This window comes from Bos mutus, chromosome 3 (assembly GCF_027580195.1).
Source record: "Bos mutus isolate GX-2022 chromosome 3, NWIPB_WYAK_1.1, whole genome shotgun sequence".
Lineage (NCBI taxonomy): Eukaryota > Metazoa > Chordata > Mammalia > Artiodactyla > Bovidae > Bos > Bos mutus.
Window position 1 is genome coordinate 113,084,013 of NC_091619.1, and position 16,435 is coordinate 113,100,447.

Sequence of the window (16,435 nt, forward strand, 5' to 3'; positions counted from 1 at the left end):
TCATTGGAAGGACTGATGCTGAAGCTGAAACTCCAGTACTTTGGCCACCTGATCCAAAGAGCTAACTCATTTGAAAAGTCCCTGATGCTGGGAAAGATTGAGGGCAGGAGGAGAAGGGGACGACAGAGGATGAGATGGTTGGATGGCATCACCGACTCAATGGACATGAGTTTGGGTAGGCTCCAGGAGTTGGTGATGAACAGGGAGGCGTGGCGTGCTGCAGTCCATGAGAATGCAGAGTCAGACATGACTGAACAATTGAACTGAATTAGGTGCTTAATTATGGATGTCACAGACATCGAGTGGTACCGTTCAAGGGGAGTGTTAGAGACACCCCTGTCCGGGGACCTCGTCCCGTAAGTAGAGAGCTTGAGGCCAGGACCTGGTGTGAGTGATCATGTGTTGGGTTGGGGAGGAGTAGTTCCTATACCCAGGCACTAGGGATTCAGTGCTGAGAAGTAGAATTGCAGCCTTCAGCACAGCCCTGACTGCTGTGCCCCTGTGTGTGTGTGTGTAAACATGCATTGGTGCTCAGTCAAGACCTGGGTAAAACACTAGCACCTGTGGGTATTTGGGGTGCAGGGTCCCCCTGGAGGAACCTCATGGTTCGAGAGGACAGCTTATCTAGGAGAGGTGATGCTCGCGGTATGGATTCTGAGGAGGAACTGACCGTGAGGTCTGGGCCATGGTGGCAGCTTGTGTAGTGTGTTGTGGGAGGTGTGGTGGGTTCTCTCTGGCATGGCAGTGGGCCGCGAGGCTGGAGGGTGGTCGCGTCGAGTTGGGATTGCCTCCTGTCCCCTCTGGGGTTCTGAGCCAATTAAGAGATAAGATCCCTGAGGGTCAGATGATTCCTTGTTATGGGTAAAGCTGTTCCAGGCAATAACGCTCATCTGGGTTTTCTTGTGTGAAAACCAGAAACGGACTGACTTGGTTCCAGGCGGCAGGGCAGCCCTCGCCTTGCCCCTGAGCTCCAGGCACGTGGCTCCTGATTGCAGGGGTGGAGAAGGGACAGCCTGTCCCAAGCTGGCGGCCACTTCAGTCACTTAAGTGGGTTGGGCCTTCGCAGGAGGGCTTGGGAAGAGGTCAAAAGAGTTGGGGCTGTGGGTCCCTGGCTCCGTGGGAAGTAATAACGGGAGTGGAGAGCCCTCCACTCCTCCACATGGAAGAGCCCCGTTTTGCTGAGAACTTTCAGCTCTGACATCGGTGTGGTGACGGGACGTGTCGCAGGACTGTTAGTAGAAGCAGGTCGGGAGAGCCTTACAAGGCTGCCTGCAGCATGTTCTGTGGGCGGCAGTGATGCTGGAGACGGCAGTGACGGGGGAACGGCCTTGGAGGCTGCCTGAGGAGCCGGCCACGGGCGGGTGGAGTTAGGGTCCAGGCAGTGGTCATGAAGATGAATTTATGAGAAATTCTGGTGGAAGAATCCATCTCTTCCGGCTCCTCTGTCCCTGCCCTGGCGTCACAGGGGATGATACAGTTAGAGCTGGGAGACGGCGTGAGACCCAGGCTGGGCCACATGGACGTCGAGGTGCATCCGGAGCGGGGGTGTAGAGTCAGTCGTTGGATCCACGGTCCCAGAAGCGGGAAGGACGCGGAGCAAGGCTGCATGGATTTGGGAGCCCTTGGCCGGAAGAGAAAACGGCAAAGGAAGCCTCAAGGCACCAAACGTCCATCGAAGGAGGCTGCGAAAGAGGTTCTGCCAGAGAGGAGCCCTCGAGAGTCGGTGTCAGGGGAGGAGGAACCGTCAGTGGTGCCCAGGGCTGCCCAGAGGTCAAGCAGGAGGTGACCGGGCTTCCAGCTGGTCACCAGCAACCTTGGCAATGGCAGGTTTCAACCAAGGGCACAGAGAAGGAAGCCAGGTTGCAGTGGTCAGCACAAGGGAGGGGGCATCAGGGAAAGTCTGTGCCGGCACAGGGCAGAAGGGTGCACAGGCCCGTCCTGGGAGCGCCGGGGTCTGGCGGGGCAGTGTTTCGAGCACTCCTGGAGGCAGATGGACTGCGTCTGAGCCCCTCCTCTGCCGATGGCTCCCCCTGCCTCGTTTTCCTCATCTGCAAAATGGGACTGTAAGGGTTAAATGGGTTAGTAGACAGGATGCTCAGGGCTTCCCTGGTGACCCAGCGGTAAAGAATCCTCCTGCCAATGCAGGAGACCTGGGTTTGATCCCTGGGTTGGAAAGATCCCCTGGAGAAGGGAATGGCAACCCACTACAGTATTCTTGCCTGGAGAATCCCATGGACAGAGGAGCCTGGCGGGCTACAGTCCACGGGGCTGCAAAGAGTCAGAGACGACTTAGGCGCTAAACAGCGGCAGACATGATGCTCAGCCTCCTGGCCCGTTGTTCAGGTGTAAAGGTCAAAGGTGGTGGGGGAGGGAAAGAAGGGGGAGGGGAGAGGACAGGAGGATGCCCCCCAGATCCTGGTGAGCGGTGGACCTGACTTCCTTGAGGGGACCAGACTCATTCTTTCTGCTCCTCCTTCAGTGCGAATGATTTGAGAACCAGGAGAAGCAGAAATTGGGCATTAGGCCAGGTTTTAATGAGGTCTTATTTGGGAGCTATCCGAGAGTCTTATTTTTACACACTAATTAAAGGGTGTCATTTATCATCTCTCCAATAGAAAATTCAAAATCTGTGCAGAAAGTAACTGTGTAACTCGCTTTTTCTGGTTGCTTCAGTTCTTGAATCAACTTCTTTTTAATTGAAGAAGGGAAGTATATTTGTGAAAGTATAATCAAGGGCACAGCTGAAAACTAAAGATCTCAAGGTCATCACGCAGGTCGAGAAGGGGCCACTGCCAGCCCCCAGTAGCCACTCAGGCCTCTCCCAGGTCGTGGAAGTTGCTTCCTTATTTTTGAAGTTGCTACAGTGAGATTATGGATACAGTTAAAGGGTATCTATCACCCAAGTAAAACTTCAAAATTGTGGAGGGTGCGATACTTACTCACTCATTTGTTTATATTTGAGTGTATTTAATATTTTTCCCTTCCAGTTTGACTGAGCTATAACCGACACACCATGTAAGGTACACAGTGCAGTGACTCAACTTGCATCGTGAAATGATATCGCAGTGAGTTTAGTGAACATCCACCACCTCATATAGATAAAAAATTAAAGAAATGGAAACATGTCTTCCTTTGATGAGAGCGCCTAGAATGCACTCTGTTAATGACTTTCGTCTGTAACAAGAGCAGTGTTGATTATGTTTATCACATTGTGTGTTAGTCCCTAGGAAGCGACTTCTAAGACAGCACCGAGCACTGCTGTTGGGATACCAGGTTGATGAGATTGGCTAGCGTCTGGTGGCGTGCTGCTGTTCATGCAGTCGCAAAGAGTCAGGCACGACTCAGCGACTGAACAGCAACAACACCTGGGAAGGGAGGAAACAATTTCAGGGTCTGCCCCCGACAGCATTTCAGACTTGGGCTTAGCTCCTGTGGCAGCTTTATACAAAAGCATGGCGCCAAAACTGGCAAAACATCACAGCTTGATGATAAAGGGTCCAGATCCTTTTAAGTCAGCTCAAGTGATTGTGTTTCTGTTTTATTCATTCATTGCATGTACTTATATAAAATATGTAACATTCACTTGTGGAGTGATTAAATGCAGACAAAACTCAGTGATTATAAAGATTGCCCAGCCAGTGTAATCTGAGGGGTAAGTAAGATTCATGTTTTAAGTCGACTGACCTTCAGATGTTCTGGATATCAGGCGCAGTTGATGGCTATAGTTACAGGAGAACAGATATCAGGCGCAGTTGATGACTGGAGTTACAGAACAGAGCCTCCCTGCTCTGGGACCCCATTTCCCTTGAGCTGTTACTGGGGAGGAGGCCTCATCCACGTACGCGGCCCAACCCAGCTCTGTGGCCACAGTGGGCGGGAGGCTTTTCACTGTGAAAAAGAAGGTGGCTCAGCCTCACAAAACAGTCACTGTGTCTCCTCGTCCTTCTTGAGTCAGATACTTCCATTGTCCCCTAGGAAGTGCCCCCCACTTTTATGGGTTATCCTGTATTTCTGATGCAGTCTATGTATTTTAGCACAAAATATTTGTAACTCATTTCCTTGCTTCCGTTTGTGGGTAGACATAAAAATAATGGTGAAATAAAACAAATAGAGTTAAAAGTTCTAGTTAGGCTTAAAAGAATACTATGAGTTATTCGAGGCTGTGACTTCACATTTTGTTATAAATGTGGCAAAGCAGTAATTCCATGGACAGAAGAACCTTGGTACTTAATGTGTGGTTGATGCTTTGCACGGCCCTTTCAGTCCCCATGTGGGAGTCTTATGGGTAAAGGTTCTCTCTGCCCATGGACTTGCTCTTTCTAGCCTCCGTGTGAGGAGGAGATAAAATTCTTTTCCATTTGGAGTGTCATAAAATGAGGATTTTAATAATGTGTTTGACTTGTTTTAGAAAGTTTCTCAACTCTGCCCCTTAGAGTGTAAAACACTTACCGAGAATGTCTATAGAGTTGTCCAAATAGTTTTGCCCTGTTTAATTCTGATGTTTACGCTTTTTCTATGAGATTTAAGATGAAATCCTGTATGGTCATCCAACTGAATAGTAGCTCTGAGGTCAGGAGGAGAATAAAAATGCATTATTAGAGTTGATCATCAAAATAAAAAAAGTTCTTTATTTTTGTTTTTTTAATGGAAGTAAATTGGCGGTCACCCTGACGGTCGTGATTGTAAGTTATTTAACTTTCGGTCTCGGAATCTCAGCTCACTTATACAGCACATGTTTTGCAGGTGTTGGGAGCTGTTCTTGGGTTTTAGTTTCGAGTTCGCATAATGATTTTTGAAATATTCGAATGTGCATCTTCAAAGACCCCAGATCAATACGCCAATGGCTTTGAAATGACAGAGTGCTGCGATATTCCTCTGTAATTTAAACATGATTAGCTGATGAAGGTTATGATCAATACACTATGGGAAGATAAATTAATTGATATCATCCTTTCAGGATGATAAGAGGCCTATCGGAGGTGGGATGTAACTGATGAGGCTGCTGTTTGGTCTCTGTGAGCCATTTTTTATATATTGCATTTCCACTTAATCATGTTTATACATCATTCATTTACATGAAAGCCGTGAGCTGTGGACAAACCAGCTCCTTATTAACACTGTATTCATTTGGACAAGAAATGATCCGCGGCCACTGTGTGCTCCTTCTGTGTCATAACCTGCTGCTGGGGGCAGTGCGTGTTCCTTTGCATGGATGTCTTTAAAAATAGCCACTCTGGGCAAAGACAAGGATTGAATATCATTGAACTTAATTACAGCTCGTCCCCAAAGACACACGTCTACTCAAATAAAACCTGCAGTTATTCTCCTGTAGTGACACCTATTGGTGTAGGAAGAGTTTTCTAATCCTTGACTTCCTTTCCAATTAAATCCAGTATGCTTTATCAGCCAGCCTATTTGCCAGAAGTTATGACTGGTGGAATTTAGATTTGTATTGATTAAGATAAACTTTCAATGTGTGTAGCTGTATATTTAAATTAAAAAAAAAATTGAGATAATTACATATCCTTGAATATAATTCTATGCAGTCACTTGTAGAGTTGAGAGTAATTCTTTAGGCTATGCAAAAATAAATAAATAAATAAATAAAATAGATTTTTTGGTTCCCAAAAGGATTTGGTTTAAATTCCCCTGTCTTATTTAGGATGATTTTTGCTGCAAGTAATTGGGGAGAAAAAATCATTAGAATGATTTAAACAAGATAGATGTGTATTTTTTGTGGTTTACCTATAAAGCTTCTGAGGCAGTCTGCACAGGGCTGTCAAGGGCTTATGTCCCACCAAGTGTGGCTTCTACCCCCCAAGGTCACTGCCAGGGCTGCAGCTGGAAGGAAAAGGTCATAAGGGAGAAATAGGCCAAGGGCATCTCTCTTGAGGGAGCTTCCGGGATGCTGCCACATGACCCTCCTGCTGACATCCTATTGGCCAGGACTTGCCTGCGTGGCCACGTTTATCTGGTGGGGCAGGGGGATGGACCAGGGGAAGCCCCAGGGAATGGCGTGTCTCTTCTGGTCATCCTGTGCTCGACTGAAAGTCGGGAATTATGTTAACCGTGGACCCGGGGGACAGTGGATGATGGGGGCGGTCCTGGGCCTCTGCCACGTGCCCTGGGTTTGGAGAGCAGCCTCACAGAGACCTCCTCTGTCTCCTTGCCCGCAGTTGCCCAGAAGATTGTCGCCACAAGGAAGAAGCAGCAGCTGTCCATAGGTCCCTGCAAGTCCCTCCCCAACTCGCCCAGCCACTCGTCAGTCTGCTCCGCACAGGTGTCCGCCGTGCACATCAGCCAGGTATGTCGGTCCCCTGAGAGGCTGGGCTGAAAGGCAGGTACGAGCCCGGGAGGACATGCCTGCCAAAGAGGGTGCTCACCCAGCTCCAAGGTGGATTTCCTGTTTGTTTCAACTTTGCAAATAACAGCATGTCTATAACTCACATAACATCTTCAGAAACAGCTGTGGCCCAGTGGTTTTTATGGGAATCAGTCTTTAATGCTCCCATCTCCATGCTGTCTCTGCTCTTGATTTAAATGACCCCGAGTTGGTCCTTGTTCTCGTCTGCTTGTAGGCTGAGCAGTTGTGGGTAAATCTCATTGGCTCATCCCACAATATGCTTCAAGATGGTAGCAGTTCTGGCTTAGAGTCCCCTTTTCCCTTATGCCCTATGGAAACTGGTAACTTTTTTTTTTAAGTCTTTGCTGAATGTTACAATAATGCTTCCCTTGTTTTATATTTTATGGGTTTTTTTTGGCCACGTGTGTGCATGTCGGAACTTAGCTTCTCGAAGAAGGATCGAACCTACACCCCTGCACTGGAGTCTTAACCTCTGGACCTCCAGAGAAGTCCCGCTAGTATCTTTCTATTGCAACGTTTTGCTGTTTATTTGGAAGCAAATAATATATAAGTCACTTTGAAGAACCTAACCAAAATCCCAGAGAGGAATGGTTGGCTTATCTTTGCCTGCTGTCCTGTCTTCGGTTTACATTTCTCAGACAGGTGTTATGTTGATACTTTTTAAACAGATTTAGCGAGAAGGTTAGGCAACCTCTGTTTGGTTCCTTGAGGAGAAGGGAAGTGCATTTACAGGAGGGCCCTACAAAGGTACCGTCAAGGCTGTTAACGTCCCCACCACTGGCATCTACAATTCTCTCTGAATTTTGAAGTATCTTCCAGATGCATCCACATTTCTAAGAGGTCATTTTCTTTTTTTAAAACTATTTTTTTTAATATAATTGATTCACAGCATTGCATTAATTTCTGCTGTATAGCAGAGTGTCATTTATACACGTATTAATACATACATCCCTTCTCTTTTAGATTCTTTGTCCATAGAGGCCATTACAGAGTGTTGAGCATTATTCCTCGTGCTGTGCAGCAGGTCCTTATTAGTCATCTTTTTATATATAGTAGTGTGTATATGTCAATCCCAGTCTCCCGATTTATCCCTCTAAGAGGTCATTTTCAAAATGTGAGTTCTGGTCCTCTGGGGCACAATTGTGCTCTTTCTGCCTCTAATCTAGCGCAGTGAAGGGACCACGGAAACCACTTAGTTCAACCAGTCCCTTCCTTTTTCAGAGGAAATAGAAAATAATTACATTTTCACTCTGAAGAAAAACTAAACGAAAGAGATTTCCCTGCCTTCAGTCCCTTTTCTTAGCTGAAATGACGCCGAGCTGATCGCTGTCTTCTAGAAGGACACCGAGCATCCTTCATGCCGATGCCACCAGCCAGTGGGAGGGGCCGGTGCGCCGGTCCGGCTGCACCTGCTGTGTGTGACTTACGGTCCCACGCAGGTGGTGAGTGAGGCTCCCGGGGCGGGTCCCTAACGCAGCCTTGGCTTCGGATCGTTGCAGACGAGTAACGGCGGCGGGAGCCTGAGCGACTACTCCTCCTCCGTGCCGTCCACGCCGAGCACCAGCCAGAAGGAGCTCCGCATCGACGTGCCGCCCGCAGCCAACACGCCCACGCCCGTCCGCAAGCAGTCCAAGCGCCGGTCCAACCTCTTCACTGTGAGTGTCCCCCGGGGCTCGGAGCGTGGGTCCCGAGACGGTCACCGAGTGGTCCTCTGGCCGCCAGGTGGTCAGGAAGGGCGCTGAGTTCCGTGGGCGTCTCAGAATATTGCAGGATGCCGAGGTGCAGGTGCTGAGCAAGCTGGGACGTGCTCAGTTGCAGGGAGTCAGAAACGAAGAGCCAGGAGTCGGATAAAGGTGTCCCTGGTCCTGCGACTCTCTTGGTCTCCCGTTAGACACGTGCAGGTGGCAGACTGCCAGGACTCCCCGCATGTGTGCATCCAGCCTTCGAGATGAGATGTGTAAGCCCTATAGGCGGACAAAACCCCTGCTCCTTAGGCTAGAGCGCCAAGGACTTCCTCGGGGTCTGTAGAGGCTCACGGGCCTGTCCACTTGGAATTTTCTTCAGAACCATGTGCAGGGCTCTGGTGTGCATCAGCTCTCAGGGCTCAGGTTTATGAGCTTGGAATCTGTGCATGGGAACCAGGCGTGTATAGTTTTTTAAAAGCTCCCTGAGCGGTTGGGCTGTCCCCTTTACAACAGAGGACACAAAAGCATGGCCACCCTGTCCATTCCCTTACACACAGCAGACATTACCAATCAATGGTGGAGAAGGCTTTGCAGTTGAGCCCAGAACTCCAGACTCAGAACTCGGGGCAGAGCTACTGCCATGCATGGCTGGAGTCATTTGACTTGAGAAGAACACTTTCCCTCCTGGGACTAGGTCTGTGCATTACGAGTATACAAGCTTTCAAACCAGGGCTTCTCATCCAGATGCTTTTGCTCTACCAGGAATTTGGCAGTTTCTGGAGAAGGTCTGAGTTGTCTCAGCTTGGGGTGGGGTGGGGGGGTGTGGGTGTGGTCTTGCAGAGTTCTAGTCTGGCTACCAGCCACGGAGGCGTTCAACATCCCACATGCACAGGCCGGCCGCACAAAAAGGATGTCTCCAGCGTCCAGTGTCTTGTCTTAGAAACAAAAATTTGACTTGTCTTAGAAAGTTGCTCAACTCTAGCATACAGCGTCAGGGTGCTCTGTTTCCAGCCAGGTGATTTCTTCTCTTGGTTGGTCCCTGGGTTGGGAAGATCCCCTGGAGAAGGGAATGGCAACCCACTCCAGTATTCTTGCCTGGAGAATCCCATGGACAGAGGAGCCTGGCAGGCTACCGTCCATGGGGTTGCAAAGAGTCGGACACGACTGAGTGACTGACCCTTTGATTGATTATAACTGACTTCAGTGCAAAGAAGTTCAGTATTTCCTGGCTCGAGCTAAAGGAGGCTTCTACAGAGGTAGCCACAAGTCTGTTATCTGACCCACTGCCCTGATTTGGAGATGGCGGGGGTTTTTTTGTTTGTTATTTTGGTGGTGCAGCACGTGGGATCTTAGTTCCCTGGACAGGGATCGAACCTGCGCCCCCTGTATTAGAAGTGGGGAATCTTATTGTTGGACAGCCACAGAAGTCCCTGGAGATGGCGTTCTCCATGGTGAAGGAGGGCGCCAGGTACAGCGGATCCCCTGGCCCTCTCCACCATGTCCTCGGCAGTTTCCCATCAGATGGTCTTCATTGCCGGGGTGTGTTGCCAGCAGCACGCACTCCCTCCTCACAACTGCTCCCTTCCTCGGCTCCTTGCCCCATGCCATGTGAGTTCCGGCAGGCGCTGCTGTTGGAGGGCCAGAGTGAGGATCAGACAGGCTCAGCCCCTGGCCTCCACTGCCTGGGGCTGTGTGACCTTGGGCAAGGAACTCAACCTCTCTGAACCGGAAACAGCAGTAGTTGCAGAGAGGTTGCTAGAAGATTCCCTGTAGGGGTGACGAGTCCTTTGCTTTCATTTTTATCTCCCCACCCCACTGTTATGGAGTGACTTACATTAGTGCATAAGCAAAAGTGGCTGTAGATTGGGAGGGAGGTACTTAGGTGTGTGCAAAATGCAGGTACCTACCTGATATGCTTAGAGACATCCACTACGAGACGCTGCACTGTGGGATTTCTTCAGACACGCTGAGAACAGCAGCAGTCACCTAAACAGCACTCGTGGCTTATCCATCCACCTGTCACACGTGTGCACACCCAGGTGGGGGCTTCCAGGTGAGGCGGGGTCACTTCAGAGAACAGGCCGTGGATTGACCCAGGGCTCCATGGACCTGAGGAGAGCCCACTGCTGAAGGCGCAGAGAGGGCGGGTGGGCCGTGAGCGGGACACCGGTATAGCGGGGAGGAGGGGCCCTGGAATGTGGGCCAGGGCATGTTCTGTGTGTTTGACACTTCTTCTAGGGCATGGCAGGAGGACGGGACACCCAGGCTCACGACACCTCCTCAGGGTCACCTTTCTTGGTCATTGGCTTTGGTCTGTCTTCAAGGCAAGAGGCAAGAAGCTGGGAAGTCTCTTTGAAATGGGGCTGCTCCAGCACATTCCATCCCACACATATGTGGGCACCTCTGGGGTCTGAAGGTGCTGGAAAGTAGTGTCCTGGGCCCTGCCCACTGGGTACCTGCCAAAGGAGACATGTTTAAGGCAGGAAGAAGCAGATGAACAGGTGATAACTGTTCATAACAGATGAACAGATAACTCAGGTGATAAGCCTGCCCTTCCCTACTGCTGTCTGCACGGCCAGATTTGTTTTCCATCAGGCGTGGGTGTCGTCAGAGTCAACCTGGGTTCAAGAGGAGGTGGACGGGGATGGGGGTGCTGCCCGCCCAGAGGAGAGCAGACGGATGGGACCCCCACCTCCGCAGTTGGAGCCGTACACACATGTATACACTGAGTCCAGGCGCCCAGACAGCGGCCAGCTGTCCAGGCCAGGTGGGGCAGGGCCAGAACCAGTGCAGACCCGTCCTTATGGTGACGAAATCCCCATTGATCGTGTCGTAATTAACGCAGCTGGTGATGGAGGCGAGGGCCTGCCTGTGAACCAGGGCAGGGTCCAGGCTCGATCTCTCCGTGTTGGAAAGTGGCCTGAGAGTAAATCCTTTCAGAAGCTGAATCCATCGCACTGTTGCTCCTAGTGGGAACAGGAATCGGGGTCAGGAAGAAGCTACCTTCACGGCAGGTTTGCTCATGGCGTTGAAGAAGACTGAAAACCTGCATCTTCATCACTGCCAGCTTTGACACCGAACAAAGCGCCGGCGTGATGGTGATGGTGACGGGTGGGCGTTGCACGCTGAAGATCTCAGAAGTGATAACTCCACTAGATGTCAGTGTCACCCAGGGAATGACAAGAGGCAAATTGATTTCGAAATCGTGGCCAATTAAGAAACTAGATTCTCCTTGTTACCGGCTTGCTCCTATTCTTAAATATGTAAAATGTCATAACCTCCTCATCCCTGGCGATTGTTAGTAATCACTGGCTTCAATTAGCGAAAAGTGCATTTATTGAAAAATGTGTATTAGGAGGACGGAAGTGCCCTACATCGACCAATCTTAGTGAATAAAAACCCACTCAGGCTGGGACGGTTATGCCCAGATGAAGGAGCTTCGTTTTCCTTACTTACGAAGATCCTCCTAAAGAGGCCAGCGTTAATTAAGTTGTACACGCACCAGTCTGCAAACACCGTGCTTATAAATTTTATAAATGACCTGTAGTGTGCCACCCTGGGCTAACGTTCTTCAGTCCCAGATGCTTCTGTCTGTATACACACACATGCAAAAATAAGCAAAAATCTGAGCAAAAATAAATCACACACACCTTTTACAAAAGACTACAAACTTGCAGATCTCTCTTATAGTAGCAAGTTTTGTGTTCTGTTGGCAGTAGGAACCATCAGTCACTAATAAAAAAGCTGAATGATATTGTATCTTGCTTGTTTCTTTGAAAAAAAAATTATTTTGAAAAAAATATTTAAAGGCTATATCCATCGAATTCCTGCTTCTGTAATATATGCTCTTAGGATGAGTAGTTTCATAGCCCTGATTTATTAACATGTGGTTCAAATGTTTTATTAGTAAGTATTTTCAAACATACAGGAATTTTAAAACACATGCATATAGTCACCCTGCAGCTCATAGACTGCGAGCATTTTTCTGCCACTGCTGCTGCTACTTCTTCTAGGAATAACCCCGTCATAGATAAAGAGTGCACCTCCAGAATATCCATCCCCCTACCCCCCCAGCCCCCCATCTGGGGATCGGCATTCCTTTGGATGCAGTGTCTGTTATCTGCGTCCACGGCTTAAACTCACTCCTCTACGTGTCCGCAAATTGTCCGGTGGACAATTTATAATCCTGATGTCACTTACATGCTTATTTCTCAAAGCTTGCCATATAATGCCGACACCCCAGAATAGAGCCAAGCATACCCAGTAACCAAAGATTGTGAAAAGCCATTACCCAGTTCATAGAGACTCTCTGTAAAAAAATAAGGCAGAGGAATTGATAGCATAAATAGACCTGTTTGAACAGTATTTTGTCTTCTGCAGGGCAGGGAGCGAGGGTCCTGTGACGTGCGCTCCAGCAGGCTTGGACCCGCTCATCAGTTGCAGGGGGGAAGCCGGGTCTCAGTGTGGTAGCGAGGGCACTTGGCCATGATGCTCCTTGTTCTCGGGAGCAGGCCGCTGGTGGGGCGCCCCTCACAGCTGTCTTTATCACCTGAGGGGTGGCTGAACGTGTGTCTGACGAAGGAGGTGGTGATTAGGTTTATCCTAGCCTTCCTTTCTGCTGCGTTCACTGTGCAGAGGCTCTGCGGTCGCTCTCCCGGCCCCCCGTGGCTTTCTGTGTTGGGTGTGATAAACTCTTGTTAGGGTTCTGGTGGTGTGCCAGGCGGGTGCCTTGCACACTCACTCCTGACCCCCCAGCAGCGGTACCCAGGGCAGCTTTGGATCTGACGCTTTCGCGGAGCCATTTGAGTGGCATTGTGAGGCTGTGCTATGGGTGCTGTAGTCTCAGGGCTGGCAGACATAGCAGGAGAACTTACTGGGAATCCATACGTGCTGCGGTGTTTTATGTCCAACGGGTTTGTTGCAGTTTGGCTGTTGGATTTCTGTTTTATGAAATATATCGCAGACTGCTGTACCAAAAGTCACTGTAGGATGGAGAGACAGTAAACCCTTCTGCCTAACAAATTATCACCACTCTGTCCATGAAGTTTTAGTTTTATGGTTCTCTCCAGCCAAGTGTGAGAGTCATCGGGAATTTCTGCTGCATTTTGGCGGGGAAGTTTTCCCTCAGTTTCTACCTCATTCATCTCAGGGTATGTGATCAGACGTGGAGTTTAGTTCCTGATCCTGCTTCCTCTGGAATTCTCTGACAACAGAGTGGCTGTGGAGACAGATGTGCTGCCTTGAGGAAGATGTTAATTTTTTTTTTTTAATGTTTGTTTTGTTAATTATTCTGATTAATAGAGAATAATGAAGACAGATTTCCAGATTTAGAAATTCAGAGTTCTTAAAATTCCAAAGTACCATTAGTGGTCTCTACTGATTTGAAACCATTTTAAATGTCATCCCTGTGAGCTTTGAAGCTCGTTTACAAATAGAAACCTCAAATTCCAGCTTTCTCATGAACTGAGACATAGGGGAAAGAGAACTTATATAAAAGCTGTTACATAGCTCTTACCGCAGGTTATTAATTAAACAGTTAATTAATTAAAGAGAAAAGTGAGCCCCTAACTCTTTAAAGTTCATGACAAGGAATTACTTCCCACCGAGCCCAAAGTTAAACATCACGTTCTTCATTCTTCTACCACTTTCTGTGTGTTGCTTGTTCGTTTCCTGGTACCTCTCTCCAAGCTTCTAGGATCCTAAAGAAAAGCAGGTGCGCAGTGCCTGGCTCTGAGTAGGTGCTCGGTAGATAATGCCAGCTTCTTAGCCTGATCAGGGAAGCCTGTCTTCTGTGGAGCCCGAGGGCTCGTTGCAGTCCCTGATCTGGGTTTACATCATGGGAGCTTTTCTCCTCATGCCCCATGACATCACTCCCTTTAATATTAAAAATATATATATACACATATATCAGCTGCACCATCTCACACCCTTTAAAACGGGATTTCATTAGCGCCTCGTTGCCGCACTGGACACCACAAAGTCTGCTCATTTCATATATCATCTCAGATTTGAAAAGCACATGGAAATGTTTCTCCATTTTCAATATTGCGTGAGTAATGTTCCCATTGAAAAGTAATGGAGTGGAGTTGTCACTTGTCAGCACAGTTATTAAGGAGGACGAGTCTCAGATCTTTCTCTCATAATAAAATAAATCTGTCAGAAAATCATCGTGCTCACAGTTTCTCATGCCACCAAGCGATGGAGACTTGGCTGTGGTTGCTCCTTCAATGTCCCCAGGTCATGGTGTCCTGGGGTGGCTTCCCTGGGGCCCCCGTTGACACCCTCCCTGCTGGCCGCCCTCCTCCTGGGCATGCACGCATGTCATTATTGCCAAGAAAACTGTCAGGAACTTGGCAAACAAAGCCACTCATTTTCCCCCAAAGTACTGATACTTTACCCCCAAAGAGATCTTCAACTTTCTTTCCCCTTGGTTATTTTCTGTGGTATCTTAACACTAGCTAACTTTGAATTTGCTCTTTTCTGACTCTCCAGAAGCAATAAAAAGGAACGTTAATGGCAGCTCGATATGAATTAGGAGTATCCCGTTGAATTGCACAGCTGAGACGTTAATAGAATTTTTAAAATCCTTCAGATGTTAATTAAATATATACATTTATGTCACAGGTTTCCCAAACAAGCAGCGAGGAGTCCTTTTCTCCTCGGCTGGATTTAACTGCAGCTTCGGAATGTGTTTTCCTGTTGGGCGTTACTTTCCTGTATGGTCCATTGGTTTCTCGTAATTGAATTTTGAACTTCTTTGCAAAAGAATTAAAAGATGATTTTGCAGTGGAAAAGTGGGAAGGAAAGTTTAGAAAATTCCCTGTAACGTGATGGCTCGGTGACAATGGACGCACAGCAGTCTGTTCCTGGGATGTGTGTGCGTGTACATGGGTACACATACAGCCCATCCATGTGGGTACATGCACAGCTGGTACACGGGGGTACACACACAGCTGGTACACGGGTACACACACAGCTCATACATGGGGGTACACACACAGCTCGTACACGGGGGTACACGCACAGCTCGTACATGGGGGTACACACACAGCTGGTACACGTGGGTACATGCACAGCTGGTACACATGGGTACATGCACAGCTAGTACATGGGGGTACATGCACAGCTCATTTATGGGGGTACATGCACAGCTCATCCATATGGGTACATACACACAGCTGGTACACGTGGGTACATGCACAGCTCGTACACGGGGGTACAAGCACAGCTGGTACACATGGGTACACACAGCTGGTACATGTGGGTACACACACAGCCAGTACACGTGGATAAACACACAGCTCGTACATGGGGGTACTCACACAGCTCATCTATGTGGGTACATACACACAGCTGGTACACGTGGGTACACGCACAGCTGGTACACGTCGGTACATGCACAGCTCATACATGGGGGTACACGTGGGTAAACACACACAGCTGGTACACGTGGATACACACACAGCTTGTACATGGGGGTACACACACAGCTTGTGCAGGGCTTCTTCAGGGCCTGTGTATTTTGCAGAAGCTATGCAGGTGGGTTTCACCTCCCCAGTCTGTGAACCGCAGCCCTTCCCCAAATGCTAACTTTATTTTTGCTTTTCAGTCTCGGAAAGGGAGTGACCCAGACAAAGAGAAGAAAGGCCTGGAGAGTCGGGCGGACAGCATCGGGAGCGGTCGAGCCATCCCAATTAAACAGGTAACGCGGCTCCCCCCTTGCCCGGCCCTGTAGCTGGAGACACACCCCGGGCCTCTCCTCGCCGTGAGGCTGGCTCACGCGCCAAGGTTTGTTTGATGTGCTCCGCTGATGAATGTAGAAGTCACTCACTTGACATCAATTAGAAGAGGTTCCTGTGTGTATTAAAATAGGATCATTAGAATAAGAAGAGGGGAAATGTGACAACAGGCCTAATGAAGTGCAGTCTGCCCGCCTGCGTATGGAGTGCGTTTCGAGACTCGCTGGCTTCAAAGGCTGCCTTTGTAGCGCGGCTTTGATTGGGCCGCTGGCCGCCAGGCGACAGGGGTAAATCAGATCCCCGTACAAGAGCCCCTTGTGATCACAGGAATAGCCCGACGTGGCCCTAATTTGCTCTCGCAGACGGACATCTGAACACGGTTTCAGGCTGGTTTGCAGCAACGAGGCAATTAGTTGTGATAATCATAGCCGGTGTGTCAGCTGTGCGCTCTTGTTTGTAATTTGCTAATGAAGGAATTGTAACTTTGATTAGGTTCAGTTTCATTTAGACCTTATTATATAAAGGAACATTTACAGCTGTAATGTGGGGCCTTAATTAAACTTCCTCATTACACAACAGGACTCGAACGCACGCATTTGTTTTGGCCTATGTCGCTAGCCTGGAATCGGTTTTCATTAGCCCAGAAG

General features: G+C 48.8%; 1 protein-coding gene across 5 annotated transcripts in view; it reads left to right on the forward strand.

Moving 5' to 3' along the window:
- Positions 1 to 16,435, forward strand: part of AGAP1 (ArfGAP with GTPase domain, ankyrin repeat and PH domain 1) — a 572,049-nt gene that overhangs the window by 272,590 nt on the left and 283,024 nt on the right. For all 5 annotated transcript variants that reach the window (XM_070368540.1, XM_070368539.1, XM_070368537.1 and 2 more), the window contains 3 exons: positions 6,177 to 6,304; positions 7,864 to 8,019; positions 15,659 to 15,751. In XM_070368540.1, coding sequence (XP_070224641.1) covers positions 6,177 to 6,304; positions 7,864 to 8,019; positions 15,659 to 15,751 — 377 coding nt within the window. The remainder of the gene's footprint in view (positions 1 to 6,176; positions 6,305 to 7,863; positions 8,020 to 15,658; positions 15,752 to 16,435) is intronic.